Consider the following 23,370-nt stretch of genomic DNA (forward strand, 5'->3'; position numbering starts at 1 on the left):
GGTTTGGTTTGTTCTTGCTTTTTTATTTTCTTGTACATTGTTAGGTTGTTTATTTCAAGTCTGCTTTTCTTTACGTAAGCATTTGTTGCTATAAACTTCTTCCCTCTTAGTACCACTTTTGCTGTATCACTTAGGTCATGGTATGTTGTGCTCCATTTTCATTTGCTTCAAGACATGTCTAAATTTTCTACTTAATTTATTTATTGACCCATTGGTTGTTCAACAGTATATTGGTTAATTTTCATGTATTTGTATAGTTTCCAAAGTTTATTTTGTTATTGACTTCTAGTTTTATTCTATTGTGATCAGAAAAGATGCTTGATATAATTTTGACACTTTTTAACTTGTTGAGACCTATTTTTTTGGCCTAACATATAGTCTATCCTGGAGAATGTTCCATGTGCTGATGAAAAGAATGTGTATTCTGCAGCTGTTGGATGAAATATTCTATAAATGTCTTTTAGGTCCATTTGTAAGTCACTCTTTTTGGCACTATATTTAGAATTTAAAAATAAAATACTCCTGAGAAATTTTAAAAGCCAGATATGGGGCATCTGCAAAAAGATCAACCATAGAAAATTCAATCACTGAGAGAGCACCCTACCTTTCTCTTACTGTAAAACCAGACCTAGTCACTGAATTTCAGTAGGTTTTTATTTTAAAATAAGACAGGTAGGAATTTAAAGAAAGCATTTTCATCTGTGCTCTAAAAATATCATTCAAAAACATGGCTTTTTAGCTGCTCACTTAAGGAGGAAAAATGTGCCAAGTAATGTCTTATAAAATATACTACAAAAATGCCAAAATTCTACCTTTAAGATCTACCAGTGACCTCCTGGCACATTGACACTCTGGACCTTCAATATCCGATGACCATTCCTTTTCAGATAGTCAAGTCCAAAGTGGACCTCAGTCTTTCTGGGATATCCTTATTGCAAAGAAGAAAGTCTTCACTAAGGGTTAAATGTAAGCATCACACACTAAACCTCCATTCACCTTCAATCTCTTTTCTTTACTTTACCCAAAATCATTGTTTCTAAACTCAAACGTGGTTCTCTCAAACTTCTTCCTCATCCTCAAATATATGAGGCTACCTATTTCTGTTAGAATCTGGACAAAACTATTTCACATGACCTAGAACATGTGAGGGCTCACCTTGGTCTACCTCTTCAATTTCACCCACTACCACACTCCCTCCTTCTATGTTCCAGCTATGCCAGTGCCCTTCAGTCCCCTATACTTTGTGTTTCCCCCTTTTCAGGCCCTTTGCATGTGTTTCTGCCTTTGGCTGGAATGTTCTTTTCACTAAGGTACGGCCAGCATCTTTCAGATCTCAATCTGAATCCAAGTATCACTATGTCACCTTCCTGACTATCATACTTTATCATGTCAATGATGCAAGTTTCTTCATACTTTAGCAGCTTTGGAATTACAATGTGTATTAAAAGTAAATGGAGTCTCACAGTCACTGTTAGTCTAGCTCTATGTCAAATTCTTCCAGCAAAAATTCTGGAAGCCAGCAACGGGGCCAGCAGCAGGTCTATACCTCCAAAACTCCCAGAGAAAGGGATAGGCTGGCATTTGTACTGTTTTGCAGCCTTCACTGTTGACACTGCCAGGTTCTGAAAAATCCAAGGTAACTAGGGACTGGAGTGATCCCCAAGCATACCACAGCAGCCCTATGAAAATTGGCAAGACTGTTACATGGGTGGCTGTTCCCATATCTTCTCACTGGGCAGGGCCTCCAGGCCTGGGCCTCCAGCCACCCATCACCAGAGCTACTATGCCAATTCCAACTCAGCAACTTTCTGGACAGAGCCTCCAGGAACAATTAGAAGCCTCTCTGCCACTGCCTCTGCAGTAGAACTGCTCTTCACACTCTTGAACAAACAAAGGAACAACTATCCTAAGTGCCCTATCTACACCTCCAACAAGCTGCAGTCAGCTCAAGGAGAGGAGGCCAGTCCATCTCACGTTGGTCCCACACACACCCCATGGCTTATCACCAGATAGGTAACCCCTGGCTTGGGTCCACAGTAGAAACTCTTCATCTTGGGCCAACAGCACTGAGTGATTACTAACTTGCATCTCTCTGGGATGGAGCCCCCAAGAGTCAAGCAAACAACCCTCAGCCACAACCACTACTAAGATCTCTTTCTCTGCTGCCACTAAGCTAGGGAAAGAACATAAACACTGAGATAACCCCAGAGCTGCAGTGGACAGCCCAAGAGTACCAAGTCGTGAACTACAGCCAGCACTCAAGGGGGAGAGGAAGCCACACTTTCAGAGCACTGAGAAGGAACATAACTGCAACTGTGAGGAAACATATGGAAGCCACACAACCAAACAAGAGCCTACCCATTGGCCAATAGCTTAAGTGTTACCTGCTGGATCACAACCCAAAGCTTCAACACCAAAAATCCCTCACTAACATATCCTCATCTACAACCAGAGACAAGAAGTCAGTTCCAAATAAAACTCTATGCCAAGTTTTAGCCCAGTTAAAACATCCGGAAAAGAAGTCTATTGACTGTACTAAATCTACACTGCAGTTAAAGGAACACCCACAGACATAGATGAGAAAGAACCAACAGAAGAACTCTGGTAACTCAAATGGCCAAAAGGTCATATGTCCTCCAAATAACTACACCAATTCTCTAACAAGAATTCTTAACCAGACTAAACTGGCTGGAATGACAGAAAAAGAATTGAGACTGTGGATAGAGACAAAGATCACTGAGATTCAAGAGGATGGCAAAACCCAATCCAAGAAAAATATGAATCACAATAAAGTGATATAGGAGCTGAAGGATGAAATAGTTGGTACGAAAGAGAACCTAATGAGCCGACAGAGCTGAATAACACAATACAAGAATTTCACAATGCAATTGAGTAATAACAGCAGAACAAACCAAACTGAAGAAAAAATATCAGAACTTGAGACTGGTTCTCTGAAATAAGGCAGTCAGACCAAACTAAATAAAAGAAATAAAAAGGAATGAACAAAACTTCTGAGAACTATGGAACTATGTAAAGAGGTCAAATCTATGAATCATTGGCATCCCTGAAAGGGAGAAGGAGAAAACAAACAACTTGGAAAATATATTTCAGGATATAGTCCATGAAAAGTTCCCCAACATTGCTAGAGGGGCCAAAAGTCAAATTCAGAAAATACACCAAACTCTTGCAAGATTCTACATAAGAAGGTCAACCCCAAGACACATAATCATCAGGTTTTCCAAGGCAGGCCAAAATGAAAGAAAGAATGTTAAAGGCAGCTAGAGCGAAAGGGTAGGTCACCTACAAAGGAATTCCTATCAGGCTAAGAGCCGACCACTCAGCTGAAAGCCTGCAAGCCAGAAGAGGTTGGGGGATTATATTCAACATTCTTAAAGAAAAAAAATTTCAATCAAAAATTTAATATCCATCCAAACTAAGCTTCCTAAGTGAAGGAGAAGTAAGATCTTTTTCGGAAAAGCAAATGTTGAAGGACTTCATTACCAGCAGACCTGCCTTATAAGAGATCTTAAAAGGAGCAATAAATATGAAAAGAAAGACCACTACCTGCTATTAATGATACAAACACACATGTAAACATATAGACCAGTGTCACTGTAAAGCAACCGCACAAAGGCAACCTAATAACCAGCTAACAGCAAAATGACAGGATCAAATCCACAAATACAAATACTAACCTTAAATGTAAATGAGCTAAATGCCCCCACTTAACAGGCACAGAGTAGCAATCTGGATAAAAAACCAAGACCCAGGGATATACTGTCTTCAAGCAATCCATCTCACATAGACTCAAAATAAAAAGATGGAACAAAATCTACTAAGCAAATAGAAAACAGAAAAAAGCAGGTGTTGCAATCCTAATTTCACTCAAAAATAGGTTTCAAACCAACAAAGTTAAAAAAAATAAAAAATAAAAAAGACAAGGGCAGGCATCACATAATGGCAAAGAGTTCAATTCAAAAAGAAGACCTGGCCAGGCACAGTGGCTCATGCCTGTAATCCCAGCACTTTGGGAGGCTGAGGCAGGCAGATCACAACGTCAAGAGATCAAGACCATCCTGACCAACATGGTGAAACCTCATCTCTACTAAAAATTCAAAAATTAGCTAGGTGTTGTGGTGTGTGCCTGTAATCCCAGCTACTCAGGAGGCTGAGGCTGAGGCAGGAGAATGGCTCAAACCTGGGAGGCAGAGGTTGCAGTGAGCCAAGATCATGCCTCTGCACTCCAGCCTGGTGACAGAGCAAGACTCTGTCTCAAAAGAAGAAGAAGGAGAAGGAAAGGAGAAGAGGAAGAAGAGGAGGAAGAGGAAAAGGAAGAAGAAGGAGGAAGAGGAAAAGGAAGGAGGAGAAGGAGAAGAAGGAGAAGGAAGAGGAAAAGGAAGAAGAAGGAGGAGGAGGAGGAGGAGGAAGACGATCATCTATTCTAAATATATGTGCATCCAACACAGGATCACCAAGATTCATAAAGAAAGTTCTACAAAGGGACATAGATTCCCACATAATAATAGTAGAAGACTTCACTACTCCACTGACAATATTAGACAGATCATCAAGGCAGAAAATTAACAGATATTCAGGACCTAAACTCAGAATTGGACCAAATGGATCTGATAGACCTCTAGAGAAGTCTCCACCAAAAACAACAGGATATATATTTCTCTCATTGCCACATAACACTCCAAAATTGGCCATATAATTAGGCATAAAATAACCTTGAACAAATATGGAAGGACCAAAATCATACCAAACACACTCTCAGATCATAGCACAATAAAAATAGAAGTCAACACAATTAAAATCGCTCACATCCATACAATTACATGGAAATTAAACAACATGCCCCTGAATGACATTTGGTTAGATAATGAAATTAAGACAGAAATCAAGATGTTCTATGAAAATAATGAGAACAACATACAATATACCAGAATCTCTAGGGCACAGCTAAGCCAGTGTTAAGAGGGAAACTCATAGCACTAAAATGCTCACATCAAAAAGTTAGAAATATCTCAAATTAACAATCTAACTTAACAATTGAAAGAATTAGAGAATCAAAAACAAATCAAACCCAAAGCTAGCATAAAACAAAAAACAACAAAACTTAGAGCAGAACTGAGGGAAACTGAGACACACAAAAAAACTATTCAAAAGACCAATAAACCCAGGAGTTGTTTTTTTGAAAAAGTTAATAAAACAGGCCATTAGCCAGATTAATTAAGAAAAAAAGAGAGTGGGCTGGTGGATGATCTTGAGCCCTCAGAAACAAGAGGACAGTTCTCAGGAGGCTGAGTGCCCTTTACAGTGCCCAAGGAGGCCTGGCTTTGTTGCTGTGAACCCCAGTAGTCAGACTTGCTCAGATCTCAGCATTTCTTCAGGGCTGAACTACCCAAGAATGGTGTGGAGTGCAGCACACTCACTTGTCACTGAGCCACATTCTGGTTCCAAAGCTCCATCTCTCCACTGGACTAGTGAGAGGGTTGTCAGTGTTTTGCTTCTGGGTCTGCTTCTTGCTGCTTATTTGAATCCTTGCTCTGTGATGGACTGCTCCCTGGCTGGAACCCTCACTCTTCATGGTCACTGGGGCTTTGGACAAGTTGTTACTGTGTTCATGGGGATGCCTCACAGAAAGCTGCCAAGGCAGGGCTTTTGGCACTTGCAGCTTTAACTTTTGCTGGGCTTTGCTATTTCAGCTATCATGATGTGGACATCTGCAAAGCTGTTGTAATGCTGTGGAAGCTCTGACTTTTTGGGGGTTTTGTTCATTTGTTTTCTTTTCTTATTATTCTACTTTAAGTTCTGAAGTACATGTGTAGAACGTGCAGGTTTGTTACATACGTATACACATACCATGGTGGTTTGCTGCATCCATTCCCCCGTCATCTACATTAGATATTTCTCCTAATGTTAGCCCTCCCCAATCTCCCCACCCCCTGTTATCCCTCCCCTAGCACCCCCACCTCCAGACAGGTCCCAGTGTGTGATGTTCTCCTCCCTGTGTCCATGTGTTCTCATTGTTCAACACCCACTTATGAATGAGAACATTCAGTTTTTGGTTTTCTGTTCTTGTGTCAGTTTGCTAAAAATGATGGTTTCCAGCTTCATCCTTGTCCCTGCAAAAGACATGAACTCATCCTTTACTATGGCTGCATAGTATTCCATTGTGTATATGTGTCACATTTTCCTTATCCAGTCTATCTTTGATGGGCATTTGGGTTGGTTCCAAGTCTTTGCTATTGTCAACGGTGCTGCAAAAAACATATGTGTGCATGTGTCTTTATAGTTGAAAGTTTTATAATCCTTTGGGTATATACCCAGTAATGGGATTGCTGGGTCAAATGGTATTTCTAGTTCCAGATCCTTGAGGAATTGCCACACTGTCTTTCACAATGATTGAACTAACTTACATTCCCACCAACAGTGTTAAAGTGTTCTTATTTCTCCACATCCTCTCCAGCATCTGTTGTCTCCTGATTTTTTAATGATCACCATTGTAACTGGCGTGAGATGGTATCTTGAGGTGGTTTTGATTGCATTTCTCTAATGACTAGTGTTGGTAGGAAGCACTGACCTTTGGTCAGTGCTTTGACTTCATACTTTGAAGAATCGACGTATGCCTCTTTGCTTCTGCTTTGTCATGCCATTCAACTCACAATAAGGAAGAAGTAACAGATAAGTCCATTGGTAGACAGTCTTCTTCTCTTAATCACAAGATTATTTTCAGAATTTAACCTTTGAGGAAAAGATTTGAGAGGAATTATGTCTAAGAAGTTGTGAGACTGAGTTCTGTATTCTGGTGAGTTAATGGGGTTGCCTCCCCACTTTTCATGAGACTCATAGTACAACTATACATGATATATGAGCATTTGCCTTTTAATTTATCAATCTCTTAAAGAGGATCCAGTTTTATTACTATTAATACATAATTAAACTTCCATATTTGCCCTGGGAATAATGGACAAATGGAAATACTGTTAATTCATAAATAAAAACTTTGCAGAGAATTAGACAGTGTTTAATTTTCAAAAACTTCCCTCTCTATTCAGTAGATACCACCTGCTGATGGCTACATATACTAGGGAAATTTTAAAATTAGGAAATGCTGATATCTCACATTATAAATTTCTAAATCCTAGGAAGAAAAGCTTGAAGTGCTTCTGAATATAGAGAAATTCCATTTAGTGGCAACGTTCCCCTTGTAGATGTATCAAAATATTATAAATTATAAACTGAGACTTAATTCTCAAATGTGTTCTACTTGTTCTAAAACAATCTGTCCACAAATATAAAACTAAAAGTAATAAATTGTTATTTTCACACTATGGGAATCTCTAATGTGAAAATGAATTCTATGAAAATGTTTTTTTAATGTTATATAATAAAAAAATTTTTAAAGAAAAAAAGAGAAAAGAGCCAAATAAACACAAATAGAAATAATGATGAGAATGTTACTACTGACCCTACAGAAATAAAAACAACCATCAGAAATTACTATGAGCAACCCCACAAATATAAACTAGAAATGGATGAATTCCTGGACACATATATTCTCCCAAGTCTGAGCCAGGGAGAAACAGACTCCCTGAACAGACCAATAATGAGCTCCGAAATTGAATCAGTAATAATAAATAGCCTACCAACCAAAAAAGAAAAAAATGCCCAGCACCTGATTCACAGTCAAATTCTGCCAAATGTACAAGGAAGACCTAGTACCATCCCTACAGAAACGATTCCAAAAAATTGAAGTGGAAGGATTTCTCTCCAACTCATTCTGTGAGGCCAGCATTATCTTGATACCAAAACCTGGCAGAAAAACAACAAAAAAAGGAAAAAGTCAAGCCAATATCCATGATAAACATGAATGCAAAAATCCTCAACGAAATACTGGCAAACCAAATCCAGCAGCACATCAAAAAGCTAATCCACCATGATTAGCTAGGCTTCATCCCTGGGATGCAAGGATGGTTTAACATAAAAAAAGCATTAAATGTGATTCATCAAATAAAGAGAACTAAAGACAAAAACTAGATGATTGCCTTAATAAATAAAGAAAAGGCCAAGATATGGAATCAACTTAGGTGTCCAACAACAGATGAATGGATTTTTATTTTCATTTTTTGTATATCCTATGATATTCCTGTTTTTCTACTGGTTTTCTTCTTTTTTTTATTATACTTTAGGTTCTGGGATACATGTGCAGAACATGCAGTTTTGTTACATAGGTATACATGTGCCATGATGGTTTTCTGCACCCATCAAACCATCATCTATGTTACGTATTTCTCCTAATGCTATCCCTCCCCTAGTCTCCCACCCCCTGACAGGCCCCAGTATGTGATGGGCCCCTCCCTGTGCCCATATGTTCTCATTGTTCAACTCCCACTTCTGAGTGAGAACATACAGTGTTTGGTTTTCTGTTCCTGTGTTAGTTTGCTGAGAATGATGGTTTCCAGGTTCATCCGTGTTCCTGCAAAGGGCATACACTCATTCTCCTTTATGTCTCCATAGTATTCCATGGCACATATGTGCCACATTTTCTTTATCCAGTCTATCAATGGTGGGCATTTGGGTTGGTTCCAAGTCTTTGCTATTGTGAATAGTGCCACAATAAACATACATGTGCATGTGTCTTTATAGTAGAATTATTTATAATCCTTTGAGTATATACCCAGTAATGGGATTGCTGGATCAAATGGTATTTCCGGTTCTAAATACTTGGGGAATTGCCACACTGTCTTCCACAATGATTGAACTAATTTACACTCCCACCAACAGTGTAAAAGCATTCCTATTTCTCCACATCCTCTCCAGCATCTGTTGTTTCCTGACTTTTTAATGATCACCATTTTAACTAGTGTGAGATGGTATATCATTATGGTTTTGATTTGCATTTCTTTAATGACCAATGATGATGACCTTTTTTTTCATATGTTTGTTGGCCACATAAATGCCTTCTTTTGAGAGGGATCTGTTCATATCCTTCATCCATGTTTTGATGGGGTTGTTTGCTTTTTTTCTTGTAAATTTGTTTAAGTTCCTTATATTAAGTTCTGGATATTAGCCCTCTGTCAGATAAATAGATTGCAAAAATTTTCTCCCATTCTGTAGGTTGCTTGTTCACTGTAATGATAGTTTCTTTTGCTGTGTAGAATCTCTTTAGTTTAATTAGATCCCATTTGTCAATTTTCGCTTTTGTTGCAATTGTTCTTGATGTTTTCATCATGAAGTCTTTGCCCATGCCTATGTCCTGAATGGTATTGCCTAGGTTTTCTTTTAGAGTTTTTATGGTTTTAGGTCTTACATTGAAACTTTAATCCATCTTGAGTTAATTTTTGTATAAGGTGTAAGGAAGGAGTTCAGTTTCAGTTTTCTGCATATAGCTAGCCAGTTTTCCCAACACCATTTATTAAATAGAAAATCCTTTCCCCATTGATTTTTTTTGTCAGGTTTATCAAAGATCAGGTGGTTGTAGACATGTGGTGTTATTTCTGAGACCTCTGTTCTGTTTCATTGGTCTATATATTTATTTTGGTACTGGACCCAATGGAACAAACTAATGGAACAGAACAGTTTGTTTTGGTTATTGCAGCCTTGTAGTATAGTTTGAGGTCAGGTAGCATGATGCCTTTAGCTTTGTTCTTTTTGCATAGGATTGTCTTGGCTATATGGGCTCTATTTGGTTTCACATGAAATTTAAAGTAGTTTTTTCTAATTCTGTGAATAAAGTCAGTGGTGGTTTGATAGGAATAGCATAGAATCTATAAATTACTTGGACAGTATGGCCATTTTCACAATATTGATTCTTCCTATTCATGAACATGGAATGTTTTTCCATTTGTTTGTGTCCTCTCTTATTTCCTTGAGCAGTGGTTTGTAGTTCTCCTTAAAGAGGTCCTTCACATCCCTTGTAAGTTGTATTCCTAGGTATTTTATTCTCTCTGTAGCAATTGTGACTAAGAGTTTACTCATGATTTGGCTCTCTGTTTATCTATTAGTGGTGCATATGAAGGCTTGTGATTTTTGCACATTGATTTTGAATCCTGAGACTTTGCCGAATTTGCTTAACAGCTTAAAGAGTTTTTGGGCCGAGACGATGGGGTTTTCTAAATATACAATCATGTCATCTGGAAGCAGAGATAATTTGACTTTCTCTCTTCCTATTTGAGTGCCTTTTTTTTTCTTTTTTTTGCCTGATTGGCTTGGCCAGAACTTCCAATACTGTTTTAAATAGAAGCACACTAGCTTAGAGGATATCAAATATAAATTTATTCATCCCCTATTCTCCCCAATTCACACTTCCTCCTAGCAAAATTTTTGTTTTTCAATTTTTGTTGTTCTTTTTCAATAATGGATGTACTAGTATATCTGTAAATCTCAGTAATTCAGATAAGCATATTTGCTGCAGGAGTTGATGAATTTTCTACTGACCAAAGATTCTAATCAGGAAAATATTTCAACAGGACAAACTACAGGCTGTATCTTTGAACAAAGATAGAATTTGCACTCAGTCTAAATTACTAGCTAACCATCACCTAACAACTGAGAGACTAGGTACGGGCAGTGCCTTTTTAAAGAGATAAGTGTATGTTGATCAGTTCAAGGTATTAATATATATAAATCATTCCAAGAGAATGAAAAAGGCTTTTCCTCTGCTCCGGTGAAGGTGTGTTCACCTCTATATACATAGTAGAAAATCAGGCAGAGTAATTACAGGTGAAATAAGAGCTATAAGCTCCAGATTACTCTCAGGAAACATTTCTTAGTCTAAATGAACTTTTTAATTAGCTCTTCCAATAGCATCATGCTAATTGGCTAATTTGGGAATGATATGAGACCCCATGTGCTTTAAAGAAAATCTGTTTGTTGATATATTTATTTGCAACTGAGACTGTCTTATTGCTGGCAGGACAGATATTATTAAAACAAAATCACCTGCTTATTTTAACTGGCTTTTTTTAATGAACACACACGAATTGCATTATCCCTAGGGTTTCAGGAGGAAGTATTAGCATTTTGAATGATGGGAAATTGCCACTTAGCTGGGAAATAAATGAGCTTTAAATAGATACCATTATTTTTTACAAGGTTATTACTGTAAATGTTTTATAATAGAAGAAATGCCCTTCAAGTCTATCCTCATTGTTGCTTTATGATTGGGGTGTTAACCTCTAACTGGCCCAGCTCTTCACGTCAAGCCATGGTGAGCTTTCATAAGTGGTTATTACATAAAATAAAATTACCCTTTATTGGCTCATATAATATTTCCAACAAGTTCCTTGGTTTGTTAACCATGTTGTGAACAAAATGTATTAAGTTTATTTGCCTGAGCTAGGAAACAGCAGTTTTTTAAACTTTTTATAGGTTCAATATATTCTATTAACAAGACTATCCTGAACAGTACAGAAACATAGTTTAGGTGAGAACATGGTGATATATTTGGATATTTATTTATATCACACCTGAGTATTTCACACTGTTTTACTTGTCTGCTGAGAGATGACACTGTATGATCCAAGCGAATCTCCTCTCTAGGTTACTAGTACTATTTTAAAATGTGCCTTTTCAGCCTAATTACTGCCACTAAATAATAATTTTTAAAAAGCAAGTGCATAGATCATCCTGGATTTTGCAAAGTGTGGTGGTGATCTCCTTCCTCCAGTTTAACATCCTCTTTTCGGCTGCAGTTATTCCACACAGTTGGCTAAGGTTCATCGCTAAGTTTGGAAATGCTAGGGTGCCCCCTACCGTTAAAACGGGAAATCACGTTTCTTTGCCACGCCATTCAAAGAACAAGATTCTCCAGAAAAGAGTATTTAACCAAAGCACAGATAAGCAGCAATTAGTCACACGGGTGGATGGATGGATGGATGGATGGATGATTGATGGATGGATAACAGAGGCAGATAGTAAATCTACCTGAGGATAAATTTGAAGTTAAAAGCTATTTGAATATTCACCTGGCCTACAGATCTATCCATGGCGGATAGGAAGATTTAATATCATATGGTCAAAATATATGCATATATGCATTTTTCTAAAATAATATTGTGTATAGCTTTCATCATGATTTCAAAGGTATATATAACCTGGGTCACTCTCTCTGTCTCTGCTACCTTCCCTGTCATCTTTCTTGGTGATATCAGTGTCCTGCAGATGATTCATCTACCTAACATCGACTTCTCACTTGAACTCTCTTTCTTCAGTGAGCCTGTTCTCCACCTACTTCAGTCACTCAGGCCCATTATCATATCCTAGAATTTATTACCAACTTCTCTACCACCTGCAGAATCTCATTTGCAAGCATTCCACTGATCACCAACTCTTATTTTTTTTCCTTTTTTTATGTTAATTTTTATTTATTTTTCTAGCTTTTTTTTAATAGTATTCCTCTACAACTTTTGACCCATAGGAATGGCCTGATTCATTATCCCTGCCATTTTTTCAGTACCATCTCATTTCTGAACTTCTTCCTGACAGATCTTAGTCTCCATGGCACGTCACTAGAACTATTTTCTTGCATAAATTCAACTTCGCACCTCCCTCCCACCATTTTATTCAGCAGGTAAAATTCCGGCCCTAGTCAAATCTAAATCTCCATTTATCCCAGATCCAAAGTCACATCATTGCAGATGAAGAAAACCAACTGCAGAAAAACACAAAACCAAGTGACCAGTCTCATTTTAAATTTATAATTACAAAATTCAAGAGGGCTTTCAATCCTATGTTTTCTAGTCAACTCACGGCCTCACTCTAAATCAGTTCTCCTTTCTCATCTTTTCTTTAGCCCTCATCATACCCTCCTCCTCTCTCATTCTCAGCTGATAACCCTTTTTACATATATACAGCTTCCCATCCTGTTGTTCTCTTATACAATTGGCCGCTGTTCCAAGGAAATCCCTCCACTTCCACACTGTATTCCAACCCCTTTCCCAACTCAAGAACTTTGCTCCCGTAATTATTTCCTCTTACTCCTTTATTCTCTTCAACTGTACAATTTTTATCAACATGAATTGTGCTATAAAATCTCATATTTTTAAAAAGCTTCTTTTCTCTGAGCTCTTTTTTTTTTTTTTTTAGGCAGCATTACTCTGTTGCCCAGGCTGGGGTGCAGTGGCACAATCTAGACTCACTGCAAACCTCCACCTTCCAGGTTCAAGCGATTCTCATGCCTCAGCCTCCCCAGCAGGTGAGACTACAGGTGCGCATAACCACACCCAGCTAATTTTTATATTTTTAGTAGTGATGGGGTTTCACCATGTTGACCAGGCTTGTCTCAAACTCCTGGGCTCCAGCAATCCTTCTGCCTCAGCCTCCCAAAGTGCTGGGATTACAGTGTAAGCCACCACACCTGCCCCTCTCTGCCTTCTTTATAGAAGAGTTTGTTAAAGAGTTCTCCATTTTACACACTTTCTTCACTACTTACCTCCTAATCTTTTGTGAACTCATTTTCATGAAACTGTGACTCCACTACTGGCATCAAAGGAGCTCTTGTCAAGGTTTCCAGTAACATCCACATTGTCAAACTTCGTGGTCAATTCTCCAGCTTCATCTTTACCTCCAAATAGCATTGTCAGTTGATTTCTCCCTCCTTCTCAAAATATCTCTTCATTTGAATAAGTGCTCCATAATTGTCTGTTGAATTAAGGACGCCCAAAATATCAAGAGTGCAGAACAAATCCCAGATTCCCATGTGAATGAAAAAGGGGGGCTTAACCTTCTCATTTAAGTTTTACACGGGCGAGAGATGGCTTAAGTCAGAACTTGGCATAGATGGACCAATCTTTATTCTTCCCAATACTCTGTGAGTGATTGCATACTATTGCCCCTGTTTAGTCTGTATATTGTTTTCATTAGTTTCCCAAAGATTTATTGAGCACTACCACATGCCAGGTAATGTGTATCTAGAAATTTATCAAATTTGGATTATGTCCTCAGAAAACACATACTATAGATTAAATAAGAGAGGCAAATATATATCTACTTATCAGACAAAATACAAAGTAATTGTTGCCTCACAGAGGTACAGAGACGTAAGCAAGTTCAAAGGAAAGACAGATTCTTTGCAGCCAGAGAATGATTCTGGGAAATCGTGCAACAATAGTAAACCTTGAACTATTCCTTAAAGAAGATGTTGAATGTAGGCATGTAGAAAGTGGAGAAAAGAGGATGGAAGTATTTCCAGGGAAAGATATGAATATAATGGATAGCAGTCACAGAAACATCATGTAATTCAGTTCTTGCAGAAGCAAAGAGTAAATGAAAGGGAATGGTATGAAATTAGATCAAAAAGAAGCATTAGAGGAAAAAACTGTAGGGCCTTAAGATGCTAGGCTAAGAATGTACATTTTATACAAAATGGGAAAACTGTTGAAAGTTTTAAGGTATAGTAGTGGCAAGATTGTACAGGCTGGAATCGAAGGAGAGGGGACTAGAAGTAGAAAAAAATCATCAAAGGCATAGGTGAAGCACTGCCAAACGAGGAGAATTTCAGTGAATGGAGAGGTGGTGACAAATTACAGATGTTCCAGAAATCGAATAGGTATGATGGAAGGCAGGAACAAGGAAATGGTGGCTTGAAGCTGGGGTTAGAGCTATGCTTCATGTAGAAGATGTCGGTTCTCCCAAAAGTGATCTATAAATAGCACACAGTCCCAATAAAAATCCAAGCAAGATTTTTATACAAATAAACAGGCTGATTCTAAAACTACTAAAAGAAAAGCAAAGTAACTAGGACAACCAAAATAATTCCAAATAAAGAACAAAGAGGATCCACACTGATTCTAAGACTTATTCTAAAGCTATAGTAATCAAAACAGTGTGGGATCAGTGAAATGATAAAGACATAAATCAATAGAACAGAATAGAGAGTCTATAAATAAACTCATACAAATATAGCCAATTGATTTATGGCCTAGGTACAAAGGCAATTAATTCAATGTAAGAATAATTGTTTCAAAAAATAGTGCTAAAGTAATTCAACATTCACCAAAAAAAAATTTGACATTTTGAATTAAACTAATCTTTCATAGAGAATACACCAAAAGCATGATCCATTAATGAAAATAATGAAAAATTGGGCTTCATCAGAATTTAAAACTTCTATTCTTTGAAAGACTATAAAAATCCAAGAAAATAAAAATCCAAGCTAACGACAGGAGAAAATATCTGCAAAACACATATCTGATAAATGATTTATTTCCAGAAAATAGAAATATCTCTCAAAACTCAGTAATAGGAAAATAAGCCAATTTTTTTAATTGGCAAAAAAGATAGAACCCTTACCAAAGAAGACAGATGTATGGCCAATAAGCTTATGAAAAGTCATTCAACATCATTAGTCATTACAGAAATGCACATTAAAACCACTATGTACTATTATTGCATACCTATTAGAATGGCTTAAAACGTTTTTTTAATTGACAATATGTGATAATGCCACATACTGGCAAGGATTTACTGGAATACTCATGAATTGCTGGTGAAAATGCAAAATGATGCAGCCATTTTGGAAAACAGTCTTTTAATTTCTTATAAAGTTAACATGTAGCTCAGCAATCCTACCCAATAGGTATTTTTTCAAGAGAAATGAAAAGTTATGGTCATACAAAACAAAACATATACATGAGAGTTTATAGCTGCTTTATTCAGAATTCTCCAAAACTAGAAACAATCCAAATGTCTTTAAATGGTAAGTAGATGAACAAATTATAGTATATCTATGCAGTGGAATATTATTCAGCAATAAAAAGAATAAACTACTAATCCATGCAATAACGTGATGGATCTCAAAAATGTGTACTAAGTAAAAGAAGCCAGTCTCAAAAGGCTACCCACTCCATAGTCCCATTTATATGAGAGTCTTTCTAAGGCAAAACAATAGGAACAGAAAACAGATCAGTGGTTATGCGGAAGAAGAGATACTACAAAAGGGTCCAGAGAATTTTAGAGCATGATGGAACAGTTTTACATTCTGTTTGTGATGGTGTCACACAACCTGTATGCATTTGTCAACATTCATAGAGCTGCACACTAAAAAGAGTGCTTTTTACTGTATGTGGATGATACTTCAATAACCCTGTTTAAAAATTGACACACAATTTTTAAATTTATCACATCAAAAACATACCTAGGAATGAATCTAATGCAAGAGGTACAATAGCTCAACATGGAAAACTAAAAAGCAATAAAGAAAAGCTAAGTAAATGTATGCATGTACCATATTTAGTGTTTGGTAGCCAAAATATTGTAAACAACAAAAAAAAAAAGTCAGCCTCCCCAAATTAATCTTTAAATTCAATGCAATCACAATAAAAATCCCAGCAGATTGTGTGCATGCTTTAAAAAAAAAAAATAGAGAGGTTGTGCTAAAGCCTAAAGCAAGTGATAGAAAAGCCATGATAGCAATAAGCCAATGGGAATTGTCAAATCTACCAAAATCAACAAAGAACAACCAGTTAAGAAAAATAAGAATCCGCCGAGTGAGGTGGTTCACGATCCCAGCATTTTGGGAGGCTGAGGCGGGCAGATCATGAGGTCAGGAGATCGAGACCATCCTAGCTAACACGGCAAAACCCTGCCTCTATTAAAAATACAAAAAATTAGCTGGGCATGGTGACTTGCGCCTGTAGTTCCAGCTACTAGCTACTTGGGAAGCTGAGGATGAGAATCGCTTGAACCCAGGAGGTGGAGGTTGCAGTGAGCTGAGATCAGCCACTGTACTCCAGCCTGGGTGACAGAGTGAGACTCTGTCTCAAAAAAAAAAAAAGAAGAATCATGGAGACGAGAAAAACCAAGAAGAGGTCAATATAATGATTATATAAATAGATGGAGAAACACTTGAACTAGGCACCCTTATAACATTTGCCAAGCTAAACCGGTGCTAGGTGCTTATATATCCGTTATCTCCATAAGCACTGAAATAAACTTACAAGTTGAAAACGTAGCCATTATCTCCATTTTATAAATATAAAAGTCACAGCTTTGTAACGTTAGATGTCTTTATAAGGTCATAAGTGCAGTGAATAACAAATTTATCATTCACATCTAATGCTCTCAGTTTGCTTCTCAGGAGGGGTCTGATTGGTGATCCATAATTACTAAGTACTTCGCAGTTTGACTAAAGTATGAGGGCTGAAAGACTGCATCATGCTAGGAATTATGATTTTTGCAAACGGGAATCAAGAAATCAGCATTCACGTATCTGATATAATACAATTTGGGAAGGGGATATCATAGCAAATAGAAAAAAACTAAATGATGAGTTAGAAATCACTGAAGCATGAAACTTGATTGAAATTACAGTTCTTCACACTTTATTAACATAGCGAAAGGTAAGAAATGTAAATGACAAGATGTTTATAATCTACGTGAAAAAGAAAGTTGCTAGCATCATGCACCTTCCAACATCCTTTGCACCATGTTCAGCCATACAACTTTTCTTCAGGAGTCTATGTGATGCAATGCATCTGGTTTCACAGTCAGACCACTAGCTTTTTGCTGATCCCTAGTCAAAGTTGACTGTGGGTTACGGTAGCTAGGTTCACAAGTTAAAGGCTGCTGCTTCTGTGACAGTACGGTGTATGTAAATAACATCAAGCAAACAGCAGACATGCTGGCCTTAAAGAATGTTAAACTGGAAAGCTACCAAATTGCTCAGACATTAGGAAAGACAACCTTCATAATGACCCAAGAGGGCTTTGGTGAAGTTCTCAGGCAGACACCTGGCAGCCAATGCCAGCCAGCAGGCCTATAACAGGCCAAGGAGACTTCCGGGAGCTGCCTGCTGCAACTTAACTGTAAATTTCAGCTAGAGCACTAGGTATACTTTGTGGATGGCAGCGACCTGAGCTAATGGCAGGTTGACATGATCCAGTAAAAAGCAGCTGAGGCAAAAATCTAATTCTAGAGAAGTGAGTATTTCTATGTATCCATATCTTCTAGACACTGAGAGGTGAAGCTTTTAAATGATGTCAGTTCACATACCCTCATTTTTATTAAAAGGTTCAAACTTTTAAACAGGGTTTGCCAAGATAGGCAGCACTAGGTCTCTTGCCCCAAAGCCATCCTGCATTCAGGGCAGGGAGCAAACCCCTCAATCAGCTAAACTTAAATTCATGTGCCTCAAGGATCACCCCCATCACATGTGCCACTTTGATTCTAGATGGTTTAACCCATAGAATAAGACTTAACAGGAGGTAGGTTTCTGAATCCTAGGCAATTCTGATACAAAAGCAATGGAAGCAGCCCCTGTGCACAGGATTGAAGGGGTGCACTTAAAGAAAACATTGACAATAGGCTGCTACATAGCACCTGCACTCCATTCAGTCCCTAGCAACTCAAAGGATAATGAAAATGATAGACTAGGCTGACTAGGGAAGACAGATACTTCATAATAAAAAGTAATGACCAGCCAGGCATGTAATCCCAGCAATTTGGGAGGCCAAGGCAGCTGGATAACCTAAGGTCAGGAGTTCAAGACCAGCCTGGCCAACATGGTGAAGCCCCAAATCTATTAAAAATACAAAAAATTTAGTCCATCGTGGTGGTGTGTGCCTGTAACCCCAGCTCCTCGGAAGGCTGAGGCACGAGAATTGCTTGATCCTGAGAGGCAGAGGTTGCAGTGAGCCAAGATCATGCCACTGCACTCCAGCCCAAGTGACAGAGTGAGACTCCATCTCAAAAAAAAAGTAATGACTGGGCTCCTGTCCAAATTTCTAAATTGCAAGAAGGAAATAATGTTTCAAATGTCATGCTCCAAAAAGACAGTATACATAAAGCAGATTTTTAGGCCCGAAGTTGTAAATGCATAGTATCAAGATTAACTTCATTTATCCCAAATTAGTTTAAGTCCATAGGTCACAAATTCTAGCTAATGCGCACACATGGACATCCTGGTAAGGCTGAACTCAAGATTTTCTCCATCTCCCTCCTTCACCCAGATACCATGGAATTTCTCCTATGGCTTTGGTGACATACAGATACTGGGTTGTAGAAACACAATTTTCACTGAGAAAATTGCTCTAGATAACTGCTCTCAGAGCTAAGAATTGGCTTATTTCCTAAATTTGGTGGGAGCTGTGAAACCTTGTATGTCTTGTTACATCTTTGACTTTCTGAAATTGAAGCTCATCGGAGGCTTGAGTTAAGTGACTATGACTTTAAGAGCCAGGATGAAACTATGGTCTTCCCAGTGAGAAGTAGTTCAAGACACAGCTGCTTAAAGGAAACACACTTCTCCCTAGGTCTTCCAAACACCTTGGCTGAAACTAGGTAGAAGCAGAAAAAAAAAAAAAAAGAGATCATTTCCTTGGATTCTAATTCACTGGACACTAGAAGATTGATTTCAGTCTCAAATTCCTTTTATCTCCAGATTTTAACTGGCAAGGAAATTTAACATTTAGCTATTATTTATTCCTGTGAATTTGATACTAGAAAGTTGATTCAAATTTGGAGCATCTTTATGTTGGCGTTTTACGTATTACCAATCTCAATGCTATTATTTATTCTCATTGTAGAATTCCTTATATGCTATGTTGGACAACATGACTGGGAATAAGTTGGAATGAGAGATAAAATAAAAAGATAACTTTTTTATTTGTAAATGGAGTTTCCTTGAAGTTGAAAATGTACAGTTCTGACCCTTTTATAGCCTACAAGGGACAAAATATAAAGAACCCACCAGTGATAGGAGGATACACAAAGGAACCTCAATTGGTACTTTTAGAGTAGATTTACGAAGGCCAATCAGGACCATCCTGAAAGATGGCTTATCTCCTCCCTTAAGGCCATCTTTGACCATAGTTTGATGACTTAAGCCAATGTGTTAAGACAGCATGAGTTTAGAGATCATTTGGAAAAGTTTGCTTATTTCCCAAACTTTATAATGTTTTGTTTGTCTTGTTTTTGCTGTCTTTAAAGCTTTAAACTTGTGGTTTTTAATATATGGAAAGAGCTTCACTAGCTATATTTTTCATTTGTTCCTTTAAAGAATTCATTTTTAAAAGACAAGTAACTTTTCAATGAAAAAGGAAATGTAAGCAAGTCAGGTTCGCTTTTTTTGTTTTACTCCTTAAAACTTTTCACCTGTAGTTCCATACACAAGATCCAGCTTTTCTAGCCCAGCTTCCAGTCCACTACATAAACATGAATCCCCTTACTCTTGGTGTGTTACTACATTTTGATCACCTGTGACAGAAATTGCAGTTCAAGATGGTTTAACCAACAAAGAAAATTAAACTTGGCATCACAAATCACACTTTGAATTCTGACGACCAACTAAACTGGATGGAATTCTTGGGCCTACCAAATTTCCGTTATCATTCTGAACTATGTCTTTGCTGAGGCTGAATGTTAACTCTTCAAGCACTTGTCAAGCTGTGGGTGCTTTATGGAAAACAACAAATTTCAAAATCCAAAATCTAATTTATTAGTAACACATACAGGCATATGAATCTTACTACTGTGATTGATGAATCTCTAACATAATATCTAAAACAAGAATGGATTGAGCATTTTAGACAAACACAGAGTTTATTAACTTTTGCTTGAATGAATGAACTCCAAAAATTTTTTTGTTTGAACGAATAAACTCCAAAAATATCACATGGGTGTTTTACATTTGATCCCGTCTGCATGCTGTAGCTCATCTAGAACATTTCTGATGTTCTCAACACAAACTTCTCCTCTGTGATGCTTTTTTGATGCAAGATTCCATACATTTTCAAATTCTTCACCAGAAAGCTTGACACCAATGTTACACAATATCTCTGCAATCTGGAAAAAGGCAATTAAAATAGACCATGATTTATATGTTTTCAATTTTGTCATGAAAAATGCTTTTATAACATCTCTGACTATGGATACTTATTCCAAAAAAGTATGTATGTGTATGTATTTGTCTGTGTGTGTGTGTGTGTGTGTGTGTGTGTGTGTGTAATGAGGAAATATCAAAATTCTAATACTATCAGCTCAGAAATAATTATGAATATGAGGGTGTTCAAATATACTAGCCAATATATAAAATTACTTTCAACTTTAAATGTTTCATTTTTTTAAGGTGAGGTAGCAAAATTCAAGTAAAAGGAGTGAAAAAAATAAGGACAGAAGACTTGCTAGGTTTGAGTTCCATTTCAGTCACTTACTGTCACTTTGGTCTCATTTATGTCACCTAAGCCACTTGAACATTAGGTTCCCTCCCTTCCTTCTTCCCTTCCTCCCTTCCTCTCTCCCTCCCTCCCTCTCTTTCTCTCTTTCCCTCTCTCTCTCTCTTTCTCTCTCTCTTTCCCTCTCTCTCTCTTTCTCTCTTTCTTTCTTTTTGAGACAGAGTCTCACTCTGTTGCCCAGGCTGGAATGCAGTGGGACAAGCTCGGCTCACTGCAGCCTCCGCCTCCTGCCTTCAAGCGATTCTCCTGCCTCAGCCTCCCAAGTAGCTGGGATTACAGGTGTGCACTATCATACCTGGCCAAATTTTTTTGTATTTTTAGTAGAGATTAAGTTTCACCATGCTAGTCAGGCTGGTCTTGAACTCTTGACCTCAAGTGATCCACCTGCCTCAACCTGAGCCACCGGGCATGGCCAAGTTTTTATAAAACATGAACATTTATAAAATATATCTACTGGTCTGTTGGAACTTTAACTATGTGTGCAAATGGCAAACAGTGCACCCATGATTAAGTAAGCACACTAAAAGCCGACCACACTGACAATCAGCAACCTAATATCTCTACAGTGATAATTATTAAAACAGATAAAGGTAGGGGAAAACATGCTTCTTATGTCTCAAGGAAAATATAAGAAAGGAAAGTAAGAACCAGTAGTGGGAAGAAAGGATAGAATGAGTAGTGGGAATAAAATATGTGAAAACAAAATTTTCAAAAAAGACTAAATTGGAGGCCAAGGCAGGCAGATCACCTAAGGTCGGGAGTTCAAGACCAGCCTGACCAACATGGTGAAACCCCGTCTTTATTTAAAAAAGAAGAAGAAGAAGCATTTACTATGAAGCATTCAGAAAAAAAAAACAAAAAGGGAAATGAAAAGGTTAGACAGTGAATAGGAAAACCAAAGAAATAAAATAGTTGCGGAATACATTTATTAAACAGAATCTCAACTATTAAAAGATCCCCTAGAAATGATGTACCCTTGTGGGAAATTAGTGCAATTAAATACATATTAAATACTATTCAAATACAAATCAAATTCTGAAATTCAGAAGAGCAGAGGTGCTAGCAACTGTAGCTGTAAAGCAAAAGCACAATACCCCTATGCATAGCTGCTATTTTCCCCACCCACTGGTAAAGAAGGCCCCTGCAGAGTGAACTTAGGAATGGTTTAAGTCAGTCTTGAGCATCCCAGACCTTCTCCCCTGCTTCCTTTCCCACCCCTCGAGAGGCTTTGCTCCGCTGGCTTGGCATTCTATCAGTAGCATGCCGACTAGCTAACACATCTACTGAAATCTATCCATCCTCAAGTTAACATCGTTATTCCAAGCAAGTCTTTGACTTCTTACTTTTTGTCTAGAATTGTGAGATAAAGGATGACTTCCTAGTTAAAAGAATTTTTAGGCATTATGAAACAAGCAGGAGATTTCTGTTTCTTTTGGAAACCCTGAAGTTCTATTTCAAAGGCCTTTCACAGTGATTGAGGGAAGTGAAAACACAACCTGGAGGTGTTTCTTCTTTGACCCGCAGGAAGGATACTGGGTTCCTCCTTTGGGGCCACTTAGCAGTCATCAGCATCTGTCTCCCCTTCCTCTCTGCCCTGCCACCCTCTGAAAGAATTGCTGGAAGGCATCTGCCACTGATTCGGTTAGTATTTAATAAGTTTCCAGGCCATTAACCCTTCATCTGAAGTCTGAGAAGGCATCATATGTCTTTTCCTATATCATTTCCAGCTCCAACTATGAAGGTTCTGAATTACACCTGCTTTCCATAAGTACAGATCTAGACAGGCTGGTCTAACTGAGCACAGCTATCAATGTCTGGCCGGCGGCACCCCAGTGGCTATTCTGACCTAGCTGGCTTTATTACCATCTAGGAAGAGGGTCATCTCGGATGTGAGCACCACATTTTCTAGGTCAAAAATAAATAAAATGGATTTATGACCTTACCTGTGATGTGGCAACAAGACAGAATATTTTAAATCAACGCTTGTCACAGATAATCTGAGACATATGATGCCAGTGGACAAGAAGGATGGCAGAGTGACCATACTCATGACCACTCTTAGTTCTAGAGGCTGAAGGCCATCAGGATCTTACATAAGAAAGGGATTGATCCTGTTCCTTTTCTCCACTAAGAATAGTATTACATGTTTTAAAAAATTATTTTTCTTCTTTACATGGGCCATATTGGATATATG

At 37.9% G+C, this 23,370-nt stretch overlaps 1 protein-coding gene and 1 pseudogene across 1 annotated transcript in view; one reads left to right on the plus strand and one right to left on the minus strand.

Moving 5' to 3' along the window:
* Positions 1-869: 869 nt before the first annotated feature.
* LOC108299874 lies at positions 870-5,760 on the plus strand (annotated as a pseudogene).
* Positions 5,761-20,416: 14,656 nt separating this feature from the next.
* The window catches only part of EFHB (EF-hand domain family member B), a 59,729-nt gene continuing 56,775 nt past the window's right edge, over positions 20,417-23,370 (minus strand). Inside the window, exons 13-14 of the mRNA XM_017522528.1 lie at positions 20,579-20,787; positions 20,417-20,548 (exon numbers count right to left, since the gene is read on the minus strand). Coding sequence (XP_017378017.1) covers positions 20,614-20,787 — 174 coding nt within the window. The 3' untranslated portion in view covers positions 20,417-20,548; positions 20,579-20,613. The remainder of the gene's footprint in view (positions 20,549-20,578; positions 20,788-23,370) is intronic.

Source organism: Cebus imitator, unplaced genomic scaffold (genome assembly GCF_001604975.1).
Source record: "Cebus imitator isolate Cc_AM_T3 unplaced genomic scaffold, Cebus_imitator-1.0 Scaffold24, whole genome shotgun sequence".
NCBI lineage: Eukaryota > Metazoa > Chordata > Mammalia > Primates > Cebidae > Cebus > Cebus imitator.